This window comes from Bison bison, unplaced genomic scaffold (genome assembly GCF_000754665.1).
Source record: "Bison bison bison isolate TAMUID 2011002044 unplaced genomic scaffold, Bison_UMD1.0 scf7180017864068, whole genome shotgun sequence".
NCBI classification, from domain to species: domain Eukaryota; kingdom Metazoa; phylum Chordata; class Mammalia; order Artiodactyla; family Bovidae; genus Bison; species Bison bison.
Genome location: NW_011494640.1, coordinates 2318746 through 2340425, shown reverse-complemented (window position 1 = coordinate 2340425; position 21680 = coordinate 2318746). Strand labels below are relative to the sequence as shown.

General features: G+C 48.8%; 1 protein-coding gene across 1 annotated transcript in view; it reads left to right on the top strand.

Annotated features, from left to right (window-relative positions):
* The window catches only part of BSDC1 (BSD domain containing 1), a 23046-nt gene extending 1366 nt beyond the window's left edge, over positions 1–21680 (top strand). The window contains exons 2-11 of the mRNA XM_010836914.1: positions 272–332; positions 5732–5848; positions 7877–8044; positions 9373–9427; positions 11372–11487; positions 11884–11952; positions 12116–12194; positions 13187–13666; positions 19847–19950; positions 21419–21680. Coding sequence (XP_010835216.1) covers positions 272–332; positions 5732–5848; positions 7877–8044; positions 9373–9427; positions 11372–11487; positions 11884–11952; positions 12116–12194; positions 13187–13666; positions 19847–19950; positions 21419–21451 — 1282 coding nt within the window. The 3' untranslated portion in view covers positions 21452–21680. The remainder of the gene's footprint in view (positions 1–271; positions 333–5731; positions 5849–7876; positions 8045–9372; positions 9428–11371; positions 11488–11883; positions 11953–12115; positions 12195–13186; positions 13667–19846; positions 19951–21418) is intronic.

The window sequence follows — 21680 nt, the reverse complement described above, 5'->3', positions numbered from 1 at the left end:
GAAGGGTGAGCCCGTCATCCAGTTCTCCGGGCGTTGGGCCCCGAATTCTCCCCAGGGCTGGGGTGCTGGGCCAGGGTCCCCCGGGGGAACGGGAGGCCAGCGCGGGCCTGACGGAACTGAAAGGGCGGGGTGGAATCGCAGCGTGAGGGAGTGGGGAAGCGGCCTTCGATGCCCCAGCCCACGGGCCACATCTGAGAGGGGAACTGAGACCCGATCATTGCGCGGCCCCGAGTCTCACCGCGGGGCCGCCAGATGTATCTGTCTTTCACAGGGAGGACGTGGGATGGTGGCGGAGCTGGCTGCAGCAGAGCTACCAGGCAGTCAAGGAGAAGGTAAGCTGGGCCAGCGCCCTTCCTCCGGTAGGGCCTCAAGCCACCTCCCTGCACCCTGTTCCGAGCCTGAACCGCTGAACCTTGCGGGTTCCGGGCCTCGGGGACCAGGCTGACTTGGGCCCTCTGGGAGGACAGACCCCCAACTCAGACCAGTGTGACTCTACCTACAGTGAAACAAAGATGGCCTTAAAGACTGGAGCGACCGTGTCGTCGGAATCCGTGGGAAAGAGTGGTGTATTCCCACTTGGGAAATTCAGTTTTGTAAAAGAGAGAACATTTGATCTAGGCCTTGAAGAGAAAGGATTATGCGATAGAAACTTACTCCTATAGTCCTATATGCAAATAGGAGTGTATGCCATAGCCAGCACTCTGACTCTCTGGTCCTCAGGATACCGACATTAGCCCAACAGATGCAGTCGTGGGCCTCCCTACACTCATGGTCTAGTGAGGAGACAGCAGTCCCTGTGGGCTGAATGAGGCTTGGCTCTGCCCGTGGACAATGCCACTGTGTGTTCCTGTTTCATTCCGTGCTGGTTTGTCAAAACCAACTCATCTGAATTCTGAAAAAAGTTAATTACCATTTACCTCAAGCATCTGGGGTGAGTCCTGCTTCAGGGCAACTCCAGGAGGCTTCTGGCTTCAGTTAAATCAATGCTCTACTCTGTGAGCATTTTTATCCTCGCCTGGCCTGCATACTAGCCTTTCAGCTACAGCCCAGAAAATCTGAGAATGGCCTGAGCTGTTTATGTTGTTAATGAAGACTCAGTTTCAAACTGAGCTTGAAGCTGAAGGGGAATTTCAAACTGAATTCTAATAGAAGAGACCCCAGAGTAGTTTGCTTCTTGTTGAGCAGTCTTCGGGAAGGAGAGTCTGACATTCATTTAGCAAATGTTGTGTGAGGGCCTCCTATATATTACTGTCAAGGTTGGTCTTCCCATAACACGAAAAATAGGTAGTTGATTAGCCTTCCATCTTTGTTCTCTCATTTGAAGCAGGGGGAGTGGGTATTGTTTCTGCCTTTGACAGTTCCCCATTTGAAAAGAAAAGACTTAATTTCCTACACTTACATGAACTTTGGCAAGATATTTAACCTCTTAAAGCCCCAGTTCCTCATCTGTAAAGTGGGAATACTAATAATACCTACCTGACAGAATTGTTGTCATGATTAAATGATGATATATGTAAAGCACCAAAACAGTATTTAGCACACAAGAAGTATTAAACAAGTACCTTTTTTTAAGAACTGAGAGTAAATACCAGCTACCATTTTCTATTAATTTTGTTCTTGGTCTTTCAGTGCTCACTATCCTGGCTGCGTCTGGACCACTCAGTTCCCAGCACCCCCCCCAATTTTCTTGCAGCATATGCTGCCCCAGAAACTACAGCTTTGAGATTATGCTATAATCTGCATTCCTCTTCCTCTTACTTCCTCCTATTGTGTGTGTATGCGTGTGCATGTGTGTGTCGCACTTGCCCGTGCACACTGGTGGGAAAATTACGTTGCTCTTTGCCTCTACCACGGATTCCCCAGACTCATCTGGGCCTGGTCTTGGGCCTCTCAGCCTCCACCCCCTACCCTAGCAAGTGTTTTCAGTCTCTTATTTGCTCCTCCCCTTGCCTTCAGTAACTTTCCCCAAACCTAACTGTCCCCTCACATTCCCTGTCGAACCACTTCCTTTTTTAATTTGAGGTGACAGCCTCGCCTCCTTTTTAAAATTTGAAGTCAACAACATCATGTTTCTTGGCTCCCCACCCCTGAAGCCACTACATGTAGACTTATCTTTGTAAACACTCAACTTCACCTACCACTTGCCAAATCCAGTGGATGTTTTTCAGCCCTTATCTTCCTGGACCTTTTGCTGCTTTAGACACTAGCGGTCACTCTGTCTTTCCTGAAAGTCTACTCCCTTGGGTTTTATGGCATGATTCTGTCTCAGTTCTCCGCCTGCTTCTCCAGGCTTTCCTGTTCCGTGAGTTCCTCTTCCTCTGCTTGCCTCTTAAAGGTGGCGTTTGAGGAACCTGGTCCTCAGTGTCTTGCGCTGTTCACTCAACAGACTCTTCCTTGGTGAGCTCTTCCATTTTCATTTTAGGGTGACTCCTAGTCCTGTCCTTGGAGCTTTAGTATTTGAGAATAGCTCCTGCGGGACAGTTGACCCAAATATCCCCCAGTCAGTACAGATACTATATGGTTTTTATGTAGTACTATATAGAGACTATAGAATATATATATCTAGCTATATAGCTTCTCTCTACACTTGCTCCCCTTCACTGTTTCCTCCCTTGGCTAGCAGCACTGCAACCACCCAGTCACTTAGTTTAGTTGCCAGTAGCTCTTCCTGACTCTTTGTTTCCCTCAGTCAACACATCTATTTAATCACCAAATCCATCTTTTTTGCCTAATATTTCTTGAACCAGTTCCATCCTGTCGTCCTTACCAGGGCTGTCCTTATTCATATTCTTCTGTTTTCTCTCGTGGACTATTGCAACAGCCTCCTGACTGGTCTTCCTCCATTTCTAATCTACTCAAGTCTTGGACCTGTCATCCTTCCCAGTCTTAGGAGTGACATGTCAAAAACACGAATCTCATCATGTCTTACCTCCTTCAGACACTGGTGGTTCCCCGTCACCAACAGGGCTGACCAGGCCCACCATGGTCACCCTCTCAAGGTTTCTCCCTCACCACTTCTGCTTTGCTCTTTATTTTCATTTCTCCCAGGACCAAAATGCTTGTAGGCCTCAGTATACTCCAGGTGCCACCATGCCCAGGCTTCCTCAGTAACTCCTGCTTATTCTTTAAGGCTCCGTCCAGACTTCTTCACCAAGTCGCTCCAGCCTCCCCACAGTACACTGGTCACTGCTCTGCCCTTGCACCTCAGCACTGTTATGTGAGCATTTTCCCCAGGAAACTGACCTTCCAGAGGGCTGGCACCATGTCTGTTCATGTTGGTCCCCTCAGAGCTCACAGTCAAGGGAGGGAGACAGCCATTTGCCAGATAATCATGTAAATGGTTAATAATTAAAACTCCCTGGTACATGCCAGTCTAACTCTATGCCAGGCTCTGTGTCAGACACTGGGAGAGTATCAATGGAAAAAAAGGCTTTGTGTTCACAGAACTTACTGTTTACCCAGGAAGATAGACAGTGAACAGGTAATCAGAAATCTAAAGTAGAGGAAATGTTAAAGAAGAGAACGTGCAGGTGCCATGAGCAGAAGAGCCAGCCTGGTCTGAGGTGGCATCAGGGAAGCCCCCAGGGGAGTGACATGTAGGTACAGCTCTGAAGGAGGAACAGGAGTTATCCAGCTGAGGGGGTTCGTTCATTGTGTTTGTTCACTTGAAGAGTTAGAACTATGTGTCAAGGAGAGGGAATGATGTATGCAGACACCCTAAAGTAGGAAAGATACTGGAACATTGGGGAAATTTTGAGCATGGCCAGCTGGACCTCAGTAAGGGGCATAGTGGGAGAGTCTCCCAGAGATGAGATTATATGGACCTTGTAAGTGAAGGGAAAGGTTTTATACTTTCATATTTGCCGTTGGATACCCTGTAACCACTGAAGGCTGTAAAGCAGGGGCATCTCTGTCTGCTCTGACTTACAGAGCTCCCCCTGTTGCCATGAGGAAAAGATACTAAAGCCATCTTATGCAACCTGGGAGAAGGCAATGGCACCCCACTCCAGTACTCTTGCCTGGAAAATCCCATGGGCAGAGGAGCCTGATGGGCTGCAGTCCATGGGGTCGCTACGAGTCAGACACGACTGAGCGACTTCCCCTTCACTTTTCACTTTCATGCATTGGAGAAGGAAATGGCAACCCACTCCAGTGTTCTTGCCTGGAGAATTCCAGGGACGGGGGAGCCTGGTGAGCTGCCGTCTATGGGGTCGCACAGAGTCGTACACGACTGAAGCGACTTAGTAGTAGTAGTATGCAACCTGGGGGGTTTCCCTCATAGCTCAGTTGGTAAAGAATCTGCCTGCAATGCAGGAGACCCTGGTTCAATTCCTAGGTCGGGAAGATCCCCTGGAGAAGGGATAGGCTACCCACTCCAGTATTCTTGGGCTTTGCTTGTGGCTCAGGTGGTAAAGAATCCGCATGCAGTGCAGGAGACCTGGGTTTGATCCTTGGGTTGGGAAGATCCCCTGGAGAATGGAAAGGCTACCCACTCCAGTATATCTGGCCTGGAGAATTCCATGGGGTCGCAAAGAATTGGACACAACGAATTTCACTTTCATGCAACCTGGGAGAAGAGTCCAGATGAAAGAGGAGGTTAGCCTGGACTAAGGTGGCGGTAGTGTGCATGGAGAAAGAATTAATAAATGACTCTTCCAGTCCAGTTAAGGAGTCCCAGATCTGAAATGGAGGCATTCCCACTTGCAGAGAAACCTCTGGCTGATAGATGAGACTTGCCAGGCTGATGAGAATGAGGCAGACCCTTCCCCAAAGAAAAAAATCACCAGAACACTCAAAGAGACACTTTAAAAATGCAGGTAACTATCCCTTATAAAATGAAAGGGCTTGCAGAGGTAAGCACAGAGATAGTCCAGGAAGATGTCTTGGAGTGGGTGAGGATGAAGACAACGTAAGACTTAGACAAGAGCTGAGGGGTTGCTGTCACCACTGGGTCTGAGCACAGAGTGAGAGGCAAATTGTCTGACGGAAGCGAGTGTCAGTTCTGCCCAAAGGAGCTCTGTGCATGAACAGAGCTCTGAGATGGTGGAACCAGGGCAGTCTAGGAGAGACTCTGATCCAGTATTTCTCTTAACACCCCTTTTGTTGAATACAGAAAAATGGCACACCTTTTTACTGGTATTGTCAAAATTTGCTCATAAAAGCTTTCTAAACTATTGCTGTTACGAATACAGCCTGTTTGTGAAACCTTTCACACAAGTAATTTCACCTGCTGTCTCGTATTTCAACTGAATTTCCTTGTAACAAAAAAAAGAAGTAAAAATAGAGAACACTTTCCTTTGATTAAAAAAATCCTTTCTCTTCCTGTTTGCAATTGGAAACAAAGGTGATGGCTTACAGCATAGCGATGTGATGCAGTCTGTCTTGTTTTCAGACTACACCTGCCCCCTAGCCCAGTCTGCTCATGAGAACCACTGCTCTAGGCCACATCCCTCATTACCTAGGAGAAAACCGAGGACTTGATGAGAGTTCCTCCTGGCCACAGAGCTTCTAAGTACCTGGGCTGAGCTCAGTCCCCTGTTTTCAGACCAGCAGGAAGTTCTGTGCTCTCTGCTGTTGAGTAATCCCAGGTCGTGGGATTGGGACAAGGAAGCATTATTTCTGAGCCCAGGTTCCCATGTCCGTTGTTTTCCACGTTTCTGTCTGGTACTGAAGCGCAGGAAACAAAGGGTGGTGGAGCCGCTGGCTGTCAGCGCTTTCTGTCTTCCCTTAGTCCTCTGAAGCCCTGGAGTTCATGAAGCGGGACCTGACGGAGTTCACCCAGGTGGTGCAGCGCGACACGGCCTGCACCATTGCGGCCACCGCCAGCGTGGTCAAGGAGAAGCTGACTGTGAGTACCACCTCCACCCTCAGAGCCTGAGCGCCATGTTTCATAACCTACTTGTTTAATTAATCACTGCAGACCCAGTTCTGCAGCATCAGAAATGGCATGGTATTCTTTTTTTTCTCTGACATTTTATTTATTCATTTTTCTTTCTGACTGTGCTGGGTCTTTGCTGCTGCCCAGGCTTTTCTCTAGTGGCCGCGAGCGGGGACTGCTGTCTAGGTGTGGTGCGTGGGCTTCTCATTATGGTGGCTTCTCTTGTCGAGCACAGGCTCTGGGGCGTGTGGGCTTCAGTGGTTGCGGCTCCCAGGCTCTAGAGCACAGGCTCAGGACTTGCGGTGCGCTGCTTGGTTGCCCCGCCACTTGTGGGATTTTCCCGGACCAGGGGTTGAACCTGTGTCTCCTGCATCGGCAGGCAGCCTTCACCACTGAGCCACCAAGCACGCCCACGGCATGGTATTCTATTATGTGGATTTGACCAGTTCCTAGTTTCCTGATTCAGTTTTTTCCAGTATTGTAAGCAGAGCTACAGTGAACATTCTGATTGCTTAATCTTTGCCTTTAATATGTTCTTCCAAATAAGGTATTGAAAAGGATATAAGATGAATGTAGTTTTAGAGCTTTTAATATCTACTGTAGAACTACCTCCAAAAAGTTTTTGCCAGCTTGTATTTTTACTGGTCCAGGTTTTACCAGTCAGAGATGTATACTGGAATTCTCCTCTGAGATAGGAATTAGATTCTCAAGTCAGCATGAAAAGTGAAAATTGTATACGGTCAGAGATACCCCCGCAGAGCTCAAATTTCCGAGGAAGTATAGGGTCCTGGTTTTGTATTGCAACTTCCCCTTTAGTAGTGGAACAGATTTCAGTTTCTCTGATCACCAGTGGAATCAGCTGCCTTGTAATTAGAGGCGATGTTATGAAAAACATATTGTGGAGTGTTTTTAGCCAAGCTTCTTTTGTTGAATCTTAGAAAATACTGTCTGCCTGCTGACCACAGCCACTGATGAGCATGAATGACAAGTAGTCACCCAGCTGAACCGCTGCATGTCCAGCCAGTAGCAGAGACACGACTTGTGTCCTTCATTTATTTATTCCTTTTTTCATTCAACAAATACAATTATATACCTGTGCCAACATGTGCCAGGCACAGTTGATAGGCTCAAGGTTTAAAATGCCTGGGCAGCCTCATTGGGAATAAATATGACACTTTGCTGCAAGGTTTGTGGAGCTTGGTCCTGTCTCTCAGCACACCGTCCCTTCTTGCTCAAGGGCATTCTGACCAGCATGGCTCCAGATGGGTGCCCCACTTGCCCCTTCTAGGGGGTCCATGCATTGGCCCTCAGCTGGTCCCAGGCTTGTCTCTAGGCAGGGCTGTCTGTCCTCATCCTGCCCGTATTTCCTCAGTCTTTCATACAAAATACCTCCTGAGCAATGATGATGATGAGATTGTAATATTACAGTACTGCTAGTTATTAAATGTTTGCTATGTGCCAGACATTGTGCATGCCTTATCTCTTAAAAAATCTCCAAAGTAACCCCCTGCAGGAAGTATATTTATCTGCATGTTATAGATAAGGAAACAGACTCTGAGAGGTTAGGTCTCATTGCTAACAAGTATAGTAGAGCTGGGATTCAAATCCCAGATTGACCCGAAAGTTGGTACTTTTCCCATCTCTCTCCCTCTAAGTCCTTTTCCCTGCTGAATGTCTGTGCCATGGATCCTCTCCTGTCAATCTTTGATCAGCTTGACTGACCTTGAAATTTTGGCGAAACAGCCAGTCAAGGAGCTCTGCTCTGACCTACACAGGCCTACTGCGGCCCTAATCTGCACCCCCATCTGGGGATGGTGACCCTGGCTGCCCCTCTATCCGTCTCCAGCCCCAGAGATGGGGTGAACCGTTGTGAACATTTCCCTGGTCCCCCGACACAGTACACTTTGACCCCTGATGCTTCACCCTTCTCTACCCCATACCCCAGATTGCAGCCTGCTCCTGAGCCACTTCACTTCCTCTGTTGGCTTCTCTCTGCAGACTGAAGGCTCCTCTGGAGCGACAGAGAAAATGAAGAAAGGGTTGTCTGACTTCTTGGGGGTGATCTCCGATACCTTTGCTCCCTCACCAGACAAAACCATCGACTGCGACGTCATCACCCTGATGGGCACGCCTTCTGGCACAGCTGAGCCCTATGATGGCACCAAGGTATTCACTAGCGGCCCGGGGCTCTAGCTTCCAACCTGAGCTCACAAAAGCAGTACATGTTCATAAGAAATAATATGTGTATATAATTAAGTTGGAGAATACCAATAAGCAAGAAGATAATGATTTCTAAACCCATAATCCCATCACTCAAAGAGAACCACTCATTTCTCCTTGGTGTATAACCTCCCATTTCTTTTTGCTCACGAACACTGGTGAAGATAGTTTGGGTTTTTCTTTTTAACAGAAAAGCACTTTATATATGCAATTTTTTAACCCACTCTTAAAAAATTTATAACTATTAGCGTCTTTCCTTATCACCATCATTTGAATGTCTTTAACTTCTTGCAGGTGTATATAGCATAATTTATTCAGTCATTTGTCTAGTGTTGCACATTGAGATTCCTTTCAGTTTCATCCATAACAGGGAGTGCTCGAGAGCATCTTTACAGGCATGAGTTCCACATTTGTGTTGTTTAAGACTAATTTTCAATTGGAATAAGTGTACAGGAGGAGTATGTCTTCAGAGCAGTCATATCAGCAACAGTAGTGTGTTTCTGCTGCATTGCATTTTCTCACCATTATTCTCACACTCCCTGGAGCATCTCCCACACTCGCGGTATGGTATCACAGCAGCCTGGCCTGCATTGTACCGTGTTGAATTTCCACCCCAAACATTTTTCAAGCATGTTTTTCAGCCCTAGTGTTAGCACCACCACTTAGTACACATTGAAATGGATTGTGAAATTTTTTTTAATTATAGAAGTTTAAATTATTACAGTGAATCAACCAAAATCACTTGCTGAAGTTCTGATGCAGCCCACCCATGCTTCCTGTAATAACAAGGAAGGAAGATGGGCTTTCCATGTACCAGCTAAAGTTCACAACTCCTGTGGCCCTAATGGGAGCACAGCTTGCAGTTCATTTGGCAGACTGGCTATGAAATTAAGAAATTCTTGATGAATTGTTTTAACTTGAGTTAAATATTTCAAAATTTGCCAGTGAGTTTTGGACTTTATTAATATATTTGCACTACTGTTTTTTGTATATCGTATAATTCAAAACTATTTTATGTGTATGATTTTGTAGCCTGCTTACTTTATTTTCTTAGTCCAGGGATGGAATACTGGGTGAAAGACCATTTTTCTAGGAGCTCCAGTTTAGGACTCCTAGCTCAGTGCTCCACTCATAACCCACACTGTTAATTACCAAGTGCCCTGTTGGTATGGTAGCCAACAGGGGAGAAGCTGGGTCGTGGTTGATTGGCAGAGAGGCATTGCTTTCTGTCCCCAGCACCCCAGAATTTCTCTTCTTTTTTCTTTTTTTTATAGGCTCGCCTCTATAGCCTGCAGTCAGACCCAGCAACCTACTGCAATGAACCAGATGGTGAGGGGTTGTGGTGAGGGGCAGGCTTGCTGGGCAGGGAGGCCAAGGGGGTCTGGATTGTACGCCCTGTTTGTCTCTGTAGCAGTGGTCAGGTAGCCTCTGTGTAAAGGACCAGAGCCAGGGCTGCTTTGAACCCTGCATCTGGTGGGATGGGTTGATGGTTGCCTTTCCTCTCTGAACGCAAACTGTCTTCATCCCCATCTACAGAGGCTTTGCTCCTCTCATCCCTTATCTTCAGTTGGGCTCCCTCCCAGCCCTGCTGCCCTGCCTGCCTTCCCTCTGGCCTGTCTGCTAAGCTCCTGATGTACAGCAAGCCCCACATCTAGAGAGGGGAACTGGTGTCTAGGTGGGAACTAGACACCAGAAATGAGTGGAACTCTGAATCAACCCTGTCCAGACCTCCAGGAACCTGCCTGCCTTTAGGAGAGAGAAATGGAATAAAGCAAAGATAACTAGAGATGGAGTGACTGCTTCCACAGAGAGAGGGGAGCAGTGGGAACCCAGAGGATGGCACATAACCCAGCCTGGGAATCCTAGAATGTGACACCTGAATTAAGGTTTTAACAATGAATTAGAAGTAAACTAATTTTACTTGTAGAAGTCGGGGGAACAGTGTTGAAGCATGACAACAGGACATTTGAAGGTCTAGAAAAACCTAGGCATTCGAGAATACCAGACAGAGAGTACGTGTGAGGAAATGAGGGCAGTGAGAGCTGCCAGGGGCACTGGACTGAGGGCCTTGGGTACCAGACTAAGAAGTTGGAATTTTGTCCTGAAAGACTCAAGGTAGCGGGTCTTAACCTTTTTTTGAGTCACAAAGGCCTTTAAAACTCAGTTGAAAATCATAAGCCCGCTTTCAATAGAATTGTATGTGCAGTATGGGAGTTCTTGAACCCTTTGAAGCCTGTCCTTGGACCATAGTCTAAAAAGCCGTACTGTAGAGAACTGTTGAGTCTTAAGACCTGATGTGATCAGATTTTGCATTTTATAAAAGAGCCTTCACGCAGTGTTTTGTTAAGGACGAAATAGAGAGGGAGAGACAAGACAGGAAGACCAGGTAGGAAGCTCGGTAGGAATCCTCATGTCAGAGGTAAAGCCAGAACCAGGGAAGGGCCGGGTAGACTGAAGAGGAAGATGTGCATGTAAGAGACACTGAGGAAGTGGAATCCAGAGTGACTGCAAAAGGGAGGAGCCTGGGAGGGCCCGCAGGTCTCTGGTGGATAGCTGGGTGGGACAGGTGCGGGAGGAAGGAGGCGAGCACGCGCTGCATTTGCAGCATCTGTGCAGGTGGGTGTGTCCTGGCACCTGGACCTCTGGATCTGGAGCCCAGAAAGGTAGCCTCAGCTGCCAGACTGAGGAACTGTCAGTGGGAGAAGGAGGTTAAAACTCGTGGTTTAGCGGAGGTCATCTTGGGAGAAAATGGAGAATGAGAAGAGATAAAGAAAGGAGAAAGAGGAGCCCACTGAAGACTCAGATGGACCTACTAGAGCAGGAGGAGGAAATACAGGCAAGAATGAGAAGCCAGGGGAGAAGACGGCTTCAAGAGGACGGTAGTGATTCCCAGGGCGGAAGGTATAGGATGGCCACATGACCAAGGACAGAGAAGTTGCTGTTGGATCTGGCAGCATGGCGTCACTGGTGACCTGAGAGCAGTCATTGCAGAGAGGAGAGGCTTCAGTAGCCAAGTGTAGTGAGCTACAAACCACGCAGGCCCTGGAGAGAGAGGAGACTGCAGCCCCCCCGAGATCACTGAGGGGCCATGCCCTGATAGCAGGCTCACCCATCCCTTCACCCTGCCTGATCCCCCACCTTGGGCCACGTGGCTTTGGAAAAAACCTTACCCTTTCCTCGTTGTCCGTGTGCAGGCTTTGGTGTGTTTTCTCTAAGCCCAGGGTTCTTTCTTCAGCCCCACAGAACTGACCATCAGTATCTTTCCCTCTCCAGGGCCCCCAGAGTTGTTTGATGCCTGGCTTTCCGAGTTCTGCTTGGAGGAGAAGAAGGGGGAGATCTCAGAGCTCCTTGTAGGCAGCCCCTCCATCCGGGCCCTCTACACCAAGATGGTGAGGGCCTTCCCGGCTCCTGGCTGAAGGTGTGGGGATGTGAGAGGGTCACGTCCAGAGTCATTGTGGAGTCCTCTGGCCTAAAGAGCAGCAGGAGGCCCTGTGGAGCCTAACCAGCCAGCTCCTGAGCCAGGAATCCATGTGGGAGAATCTAAGTCACCAGGCTTCTGGCAATCACGGTGAGAAATAGAAGGGCCAGCAAAGCCTGATGGGAGTTCTCTTCTACCTCCTGGGCCAGGAAGGTGGGTCTGGCAGTTGAAAGTGCTGTAAGAATCACAGCTCAGCTGCTTAGACCCTCTGAAATCCAGAATGACTGGGAGCTGGCTGATAAGGCTGGGGACATGGACCCCACACAACCACTTCTAAAGTCCCATCTCCACTGTCCCCTCCCTCCAGGTGCCTGCAGCTGTTTCCCATTCAGAATTCTGGCATCGGTATTTCTATAAAGTCCATCAACTAGAGCAGGTATGGTGGCCTAACCAGGGGAGGTACTCCACTCAGCCTTGGGTAAGGGGCTGGGTTTTGTTGAGGGAAGAAGGGGACAGAGGGTACCAAGAGTTCTGGAGTCAGAACCAGAGTCTGGGGTTCCCTGACTGCTCCTGGCCATCTACTCCTCCCCCACTTTCAGGAGCAGGCCCGGAGGGATGCCCTGAAACAGCGGGCAGAACAGAGCATCTCTGAAGAGCCTGGCTGGGAGGAGGAAGAAGGTAAGAGGTATTGAGAGGCGATGAGCAAGTACCAAGTCCTGCCTGTGGGGGGCTGTCTGGGCTGTTCTCGCTGAAGCCTTGAGGGACGTGGCACCTCAGGAAAGGAGGGATTAAACACGGTGTTTGCAGGTGCCAAGGATAGTCTGAGCTACAAGGGGGTGTTTACCAAGTCTGGTGGCCCGGGTTTAGGCACAGAGGTTGCATGTGTCAGCTGCCAGCCCATGGACCAGCTGCTTCAGAGTAGGAGGAGCTTACTGAAATTCCAAATGTCCTTCTTCTAAGACTCCGGGCATGCACAGCATGCGGCATGGGGGGAATCTTCATGCCCTAACCAGGGACCAAACCCCCCTACAGTGGAAGCGTGGAGTGTTAACGTTTGGACCTCCACGGGCACCCCAGACTTGTATTTTTAACAAGCTCTGCTGGTAATGTTAATGCCCAGCCAGACTTGGGAAGCACTGGCTTAGGGACAGAGCTGAGCTTCCTCTGCCTGGTAGCTCAGCTTATTAGGAGTGTGTTGGAGCAACCTGTATGATATGTTAACACAATTACTAAGTGCTTATATTATATGCCCAACCCGTACTAAAAGCTCTACACGTATGGGCCTTACTACAACGTTATTATTCCTCTTTTGCAAATGAGGCAGGTAGGTCAACGGAGAGTTAGGTGGCTTGCCCAAGATCATGCATCCAGGAGGGAGCAGAGCTCAACCTGAACCTCATCCCGACTGACTTTCAGGTCTTGGCTTTCTAAGCTGTCATGTTACCTTGGGCTGCACTTGTAGAAGCTGAGTGCCTGCCAGACATGCACTAGGCCTCATGGGTAGGAGATACTTTGACCAGCAGGGAGTACCTACAGAACTACCATGGAGAGGGGGTGAGGAAACCGACTAGAGCAGACTTTGATGAGGACCTGAACTCTGTCTGGTGGTCTCCATGATGGCCTTGGGGCTGACCAGAGTACATCACTCTCCTTCCTTTCTCTCTTGACAGAGGAGCTTGCAGGCGTTTCACCCACGTCCCTAAAAGAGGCAAAGGTTCCTGTGGCCAGACCTTTCACATCCCCTGAAGGAGGACCTGGTCCCCAGAGCCCCTGTGAAGAGAATCTGGTGACCCCCGTCGAGCCTCCAACAGAGGTGACCCCCTCGGAGAGCAGTGAGAGCGTCTCCCTAGTGACACAGATTGCCAAACCGCCCCTTGCCTCTGAGGCCCCAGCGCTGCCCAAGGACCTGTCCCAGAAGCTTCTAGAGGCATCTTTGGAGGAACAGGACCTGGCTGTGGATACAGGCGAGACTGGACCCCCACCCCGAGCTCAGTCCAAGCCCCACACCCCTGCTTGCCGCCCCAGCGGTCCAGAGCCCCGGCCTCCAGCCAGAGTAGAGACTCTCAGGGAAGAGATTCTCACAGACTTACGGGTGTTTGAGCTGAACTCGGACAGTGGGAAGTCTACACCCTCCAACAATGGGAAAAAAGGTGAGTCAAGGCCAAAGCCCAGGGAGCATGCGGGGGTAGGGCAGGTGAGAGTTGCCACCTCACAAGGCACACTCGTCTCCTTGTCCCTTGTGAGGATCCTAGGAGAGGTGGCCTTTGTTTGTGATACTGATAATGATGACAGCTACTATAGGTTGAGTGTTTATTACTGTATTCTATTAATTCCAACATGCATTAATCCTCTGAACTTAAGATGCATCTTAGGATGACAAAATAAGATTTATGTCAAATCATGGGTTAAGGATGTAATATTGCAGTTAATTTCTCAGTTACCAGGGGAGCTTGTTAATTTCTAATTTACATCTCATTTCCCTATATTACTGTCCTCATTTTATAGTTGAAGAAAGTGAGCCTCAGATGTTAAGTAACTTGCTCAAATTCACACAGCCAGAGAGTAGCAAGCCCAGATTCAGACCTAGGTCTGTCTGACCTGAAACCCATGCCCTTAGCTACCACAGGGTGCCAGTTCCTGTCCTTTTGGACAGTTCAGTTTCGGGGTGGGACCTCCTATGACACTGATTGCTGCCAAGGGTCTTCTCCCCTGGATGACCTCAGCAAAGTCATTTAGCTTCCCCAGGCCTTCTTTAATTATTATTATAAAATACATGAACAAAGCTTATGTGTACAGTTTAAAGAAGAATAAAGTGAATACTCATGAACTTGCAGTGACCTAGCTTAAGTAACAGAGCTTTAGTCTCTTGTCTGCTTAGTGAAATTTGAGACAGGAGACACTTTGACTTTGTGTCGGGGAGGAACCTCTCTAACTCCTGCAGTTAAAGAACAGTGGTATCGCTGGTGTCAGCTTGTTTTGTTACATCCAGAGTACCTCTGCAGAGGCAGCCGATTGTCAGCAAGACCTCCCCTCAGCTCCTCACCCACAGGCATCCTGTCTGCCCACACTCAGCACCAGCCAGTCACCCAGCTTGCCCAGCAGGTGCACACTGGCCTGCTGGCAGTGAGAGACTGGCTTGCTGCTGTGGATGGAAACGGGCCCCTCACACCCTGCCCTGCTCTGCTCCCTGATGGAAACTGCGAGATGTCTAGTTTCCAACACAGTGCTTTCCTTCTGACTCTGAGTCAGTGAGGTCATCCATTGAGCTCCTACCTACTCTTTATGAGACACTGAGGAGGGAGGGGCAAAGGCTGTGGTCTTTTATGATGAAGCAAGAAGCAGTACGGGGCAGGCTTGGTACCGGAGGAGTTCAGAGAAAGAAGGAACCGCTGGGCATGAGCAGGTGTTTCAGCGAGGAGACAGGCATTGTATAGGCGGGTTGGAGAGTTTGGGGCAGGTGCGGGTGGGGGAGCTGTAGTCCAGGCTGCAGGGTCCTACAGAGTCCAAAAAGCAGAGGGCATGGGGCATGTTGAAGGGGGTAACCAAAGCCCACTTTTCTGTATTGTTCCCAGGTGAGGGAGGAATAAGAAGGGAGGTGGGGTTGGCTCAGAAATACAACTTGAGATCCTAAACCAAATTCAGAAAGTTGGACATGGTGCCACAAAGCAGCAGGTCGTGCTGCTTGTGTTACATGCCCAACCTGTACTAGGAGCTTTACATGTAGAGGCTAAGCTAAGGGCTCAGCCTCTGGGGTTCAGACAGTTCTGGGTTCAAATCCCAACTTTGCTCATAAGCCATGTGACTTCAGAAATGTTACTGATCTTCTGTAAGCCTCCATTTTCTCTATAAGTTGAGACTCATTGTTCCATGATAGAGCCTCAGTCAGGGAAGAAATTGGGGTAGAGCCCTGCTCTGGGGAGATGATCAAGATAGTAAAAGGTACCAACCAGTCTCTGGACACTTCCTGTGTATATAGCTCTGTGCTGAGCACTTGATATGCATATCACTCAGTCCTCACCAAAAATCCTATGAGAGCTGTGAGATTTTCCTTTTTTCTTTTTCTTTTTTACTGGTAGGAAACTAAGATAAATCACCCACCCAGTAGGTATTTAGAGAAATGTGAAATAGCCTTTAGGAGAGTGCAGAGTAGGTGGTGGGCTCAGCAGGTGCTGTGGGGTTGCTGGGTGGATGGTACGAAGGGTGCTTCTGAGATGATGGTTATGAATTTTGAGAGAGACCAGTCACCGCTGTTGTACTTTTGTCCCACCACATTCAGTCACTCAGGTGCAGGCACAGAGCAGGTGGGGAGTTGGACTGAATCAGGGTTGAAGTTTATCCAGGTGAACTCAAAAGGACAAAAGTCGAGTGTATGCAGAAGTGATCAGAATGGCAGTTCATAGAGTCTAAGCTGGGTGAGGGTGGGGACAACAGTGACACAGTTGGAAGGTTTAAGAATTACTGGTTCCATTTGGAAACGGGCTCCTGGAGAATGTGATGGGTAGAGGCTGGAAGAAATGAGATTATGGAGAAGATGTGGCGGAAGCTTGTAACCATTTGGTCCAGTGCGTCTCACACACTTAGTGGGGCAAAGCTGGGGTCTTGGACTGAGAGGGGACAGTGGGAACAGAGTAGAGAGTAACATCTTAATAGATTTTTTGTCCTGGAGGCAGTGACTCCTTTTCCTTCTTGTGTCCACATCCAAAGATGACATGAGCGAGGCTTGGTCTCTGGGTACAGCAGTCTCTGGGGTGGCCAAGCCAAAGGGACTCCTGAGGTCCCAGGGTGATGCCTGTCATTGCAGAGCTCCTTCCCACCTGCATTTTGTGCCGAGGTCCATTTGATTGAGGAGACTAGACTTAGCCTGCTCAGGCGCCCTCAGCAGGGAGCAGGGAGGGGAGATTGGAGCGGGCCCTGTGGACTGAGGACTGGAAAGAGCCTTGAGCTTATGGCCCCGCTTCACCACTGACTGACCACCTGGGAGGGATTTTGGCCTCCATTTCTTCTTTGGAGAAGCAAAGATCCAATTAAACAGAATAAAATGAGCTGTGAGTGACAGCACTATGATGTTAGTAATCACTCGAAAACTCCCCATTCCTTACAAACAAAAGAAAACAGTAACACTCCATGGAGATGTCTTAAATTGTTGCATAGATCAGTTCTCTGCCATGTGCCCAGAGTAATGGCGATCTTACTAGTACTCTTGTTGTGTGACAGGACAGGATGGTGGGAGAAGGCAGGTGGCAGAGAAAGCCCAGATTCACCTCTCTGCCACTCGAAGCCTTTGTCTCCTCATCTGTAAACTGGGACTGTTTACATCCACCCTCTGAGATAAGTATAAAGTGCTCCAAAAATGTTACCTGAGACTCTCTTCTACCCAACGGGTTTGCCCTAGCATTAAGCCCTGAAGAGAGTTTCAAATCCCTGGAGGGAAACCTGAGGTTAGGAAGAGCTGTCATGACCACAGCCACAGCTCTGAAGGGAGAAATCAGCTGGGAGTCTGGCTTCTAACCCACAGGAAGCCTGCACTGACAGAGAACCAGGCATGAGCCACCAGAGTGTCCTGAAAGCACAAGGAACCTTAAACGTGGAGTCAGAAGATCTGGGTCTTTGTTTGAGATCTGATCCTGACTGGCTGAGGGACCATGTGCAAAATTACTTAACTGTAGGACCAGCCTTTAACAGGTCCATTTGTTGAATATCCACTGTGTATGTATGTTACAACCGACTCAGTGGACATGAGTTTGCGTAAACAGGAGTTGGTGATGGACAGGGAGGACTGGCGTGCTGCAGTCCATGGGGTCTCAAAGAGTCGGACACGACTGAGCGACTGAACTGATGTATGTTACAGGCACTTTACATGATGCTGCTATTTGTCACACTGCTGTATCTCATACTGCAGGCCAAGATCTATACAGAATCATCCAGATTTCTGGGCCACCACCTACACCTGCTAAATCTGAATGAGGGGAATGGACAGGGAGGAATCTGCTTTCTAAGAAGCTCCTCCGGTGGTTCTCTGCAAAGAGAATGGTTTTATTCTTATTTTATCAGTATAAATAAACTGAAGCCCAGAATAATTTGCCCAGGACTACACAGTAGAAAAAAGAGGGTTCCACCCAGGTTTGCTTGACTCCAGAGATACCATGTGCTATGTGCTTAGTCACTCAGTCGTGTCCGACTCTTTGCAACCCCATGGACTGCAGCCCGCCAGGCTCCTCTGTCCATGGGTATTCTTTAAGGCAAGAATACTGGAGTGGGTTGCCATTCCCTTTTCCAGGGGATCTTCTCAACCCAGGGATCGAACCTAGGTCTCCTGCATTGTAGGCAGATTGTTTACCATCTGAGCCACCAGAGAAGGCCAGAGACACTACCACATGGCTAGATGGGTGACTAGAGAGAACAGTGCAAGAACCCTAATAAGGACTGTGGGGCCCAGGCTTGGGGAGGTCTCAGAGCCTGGGTACGTGTGAAGGAGCAAGCTAGACAAGAAGAAACAAGGTATTTACAGGTGGTGCCCTTGGGGGATCAGAGCTTGCTTTTTTTAAAGATGCTTAAAAAAAAAAATGATTACAAAGTAATATATGATTTTAGAAAAAAAGAAACATTACCCCATGACCTCATCACCTAGCAATAACGATCGTTGGATTCTTATGGGTATTTTGCTCGTCCTTTCTGTGTGTGTGCATGCATCTGTGAGCATATTTTTTTAAATGAAACCATACTGCATGTATTTTTTTTACAGGAACTATTTTTGTCATTTTCTTCTCAGTAATAACTTTCACATGTACTTTTTTTATATTGTCTGTAAGAAGGCATACCCAAATACGAATGTTTGGAGCAGTGGCTGTCAAACCTTAGCAGGCATCAGAATCACCTAGAACAGGGCAGAGCAAGTGTTTTCTGTACAGAGCAAGGTCACAAATATTTAGGCTTCAGGGGACATACAGTTTCTGTCCCAGCTTCACAACTCTGTCTTTTCAACATGAAAGCAATCATAGGCAATATGTCAACAAATGGCCATGGCTATGTTCCAAAATTTTATTTCCAAAAGCAGATGGTAGGCTGGATTTGGTCCACAGGCCATAGTTTGCCAACCCCTGATTTAGAGAAAGAGTCCATGGATGTTTATTTAGTACAAACTATTTGTTCTTGTCACTTGGAATACATAAGAAAATAGAAGATCCCTGTCCTCCAGGAGCTCACGTTCTAGTTTCTCTATTATTAGACAACAAGCACGGGGAACCTGATTATGTAATACACTAGCAAGTGATAAATACAGTGGAAAAGACCATCCAGAGCAGAGTGAGGGGGACAGGGTTGCAATTGAAAATAGGACGATCGGGGCAGGTCACATTTAGATGGTCAGATATGAGCAAAGGTGTGAAGGAAGTGAGCAGGTTGGCCTGTGGGTATCTGAAGAAGAGTTCCAGGTACAGGGAACAGTCCTTGCAAAGGCCTTAGGTGGGAATGTGCCTGATATGATTCAGTAGCAGCAGGATCAGTGTAGGTAGAATGGAGTGACTGAGGCAGAAGAGGTTCATTGTTTATTTCTTCTGAGAGATTTCCATGGCTCCCAAGGAGTTTCTGGACCAAAATATTTCTCCACTACTCAGTAACTTACTTTTTCTCACTTAATCAGATCAGATCAGATCAGATGCTCAGTCGTGTCCGACTCTTTGCAACCCCATGAATCGCAGCACGCTAGGCCTCCCTGTCCATCACCAACTCCCGGAGTTCACTGAGACTCACGTCCATCGAGTCAGTGATGCCATCCAGCCATCTCATCCTCTGTCGTCCCCTTCTCCTCCTGCCCCCAATCCCTCCCAGCATCAGAGTCTTTTCCAATGAGTCAACTCTTCGCATGAGGTGGCCAAAGTACTGGAGTTTCAGCTTTAGCATCATTCCTTCCAAAGAAATCCCAGGGCTGATCTCCTTTAGAATGGACTGGTTGGATCTCACTTAATAGTGTAAGATTATTTTGCCATGCATACAAATGTTCTGTAGCCTAACGTTTAAAAGCCACATAACATTCCATCATAGGACTATACCCTTTATTTTTATAATTCCCTAGCAGAGGACTTTTAGATGGTTTTTTAAGTTTTTACCAGTGTTACAGCACTATAGTGAACATTCTCTTGGTTAAATTTTTTTACTGAATCCAGGGTTCTTCCTTAAAATAGATTCCTAAAAGTGGGATCACTGAGGCAGAGATAGCAGCATGTAAGCCCTTTGGTGTGTATTTGTCAGGCCCTTCTGAAGGGCTCCATCAGCCCAGCTCCAGCCGCGCCACGTGCCCTTCCCATCTTTCACACTGTGGATCATGGTTCTAGGCTCGAGCACAGACATCAGTGAGGACTGGGAGAAGGACTTTGACTTGGACATGACTGAAGAAGAAGTGCAGATGGCACTTTCCAAAGTGGATGCCTCCGGTGAGGTGAGTGGGCCTGCTGATGGTGGGCCACAGGGAAGCAAGCCCAGTGATCCCAGGTCTGAGGACTCTCCCCACCAAGCCCTACTGGCCCCTCACGGTGGATCCCTTCCCATCTGAGGTGGCCGGCTGTGGGAAGGGAGCCAAGGCCTCCCGCTCAGGCCCTGAGCAGTCATCAGCAGGCTCAGGCTCTGCTTCCCCTGAGTTCCAGGGTGGCGGATAGGGGCAGTTCTTGACATTAGTTCCTATCAGCATCACCTGAGGAACCACCAAAAAAATCCAGGTGCCGGACCCTGCCCCAGATCTTGTGACTCAGGGTCACCAGGTGTGGGACCTTAAGACCCTGGCCTTGGAGGCAACAGACAGTGTGATCGCTCGACCTGAGCCTCTGCTGCGCCATCTAAACGCGGCACTGGTCGTTACCAGCTCACGCGTGGCGGTGGTGATACATGTGCACCCGTTAGCACAGAGCCTGGGACGTGGGAGCCCTGACAGGTGTCCTAAAACCACCGCAAAATGGAGCTCAGAGCCCTATTACTCTTACTCCTCACTACCTCTCCAAATGAGAAATGATATGAAGGAGAGGCTGGGCAAAAAGCTCTCACAGCTAGTAAGGGACAGGACTGAGGCTCCAGCCCACACCTCTGATTCACATAAGTGTTATATCAAGAACTGTCACACAACAACCCCATGATTCCTTCCATCACATAGCTCAGGGAACCTGCGATAAAGAGGGAACAGATTAGAGAGATGGGAAGGGCCTTGTTTTTCATATTGGGAGACTGAGGGCTGGGGGCCACAGTGACCTACATGAGTATTTTACACCTGTGGCCTCACTATACCCAGAGGAAAGAAGGCTCATGATGCCCTCTCATGCCATGGGGCTTTCACGGCTTTGGTGTCTTTGTAGCCCTTTTTAAAACCTGACATAAAACATACCTGAACAGTCATTCTGTAACTCATTATACCAGGGGATCCACTGACAACAGGCCAAGAGAGTTGCCTGGGAGACTTCAGCAGGGGATTAGGGTGCTGGAGCCCCCAGTGAAGGCCCAGTGAGTCCCTCTAGTCCTGTGCTGCACTGGCTTCTGATCAGAGTGCCACTTTCAAGGTCGCTGCCTCTTGGAGCCATGTTTGTCTCTGCTCAGCAGGAGACAAGTTCTCCTTAAGGGACTGACTGACTGGGTTCTTGCAGGCAGGGCGTCCCCTTGTGTCCAGAGTTGGCTGGTAGAAGCATTTCCTTTGAGTCTAGAACCATCAGACCCACCCCTTAGGCAGAGGGCTCCCCAGACATTCCTTGAGGCTAGTGTTTCATTTTCATAGGAGGCAGGGTCCAGCCCGGGAGAGTGGGGCTTGGGGTTGCAGGGAGGGCTATTCTGAAATGGGGCAGCTGGGGAGCTTGGGTCTGGACTTGACTCAGAGGAGTAAATATGTGTTCGTACTCTCCATTATCTCCATTGTCCCCTCTTTGCAGCTGGAAGACGTAGAGTGGGAGGACTGGGATTGAGGGGAGCCAGAGCAAGCAGCTCCCCCACCCACAGCACTTCCCACTTCCCTCGCCCGTCTCAGCCCGGCCCCGGAAGACACTGACTAAGAATGTCCCCCAGTGGCCTCTGTCAGCCAGAGCTCTCGACAGATTCTGGGTTGTTCCTTGTTGGCCCTTCGGGCCTCTGCTCATGTCTGGGAAGGGGCTCGCTAAATCCAAACCAGGAACTCTGACTTGTGCCAACCGTAGG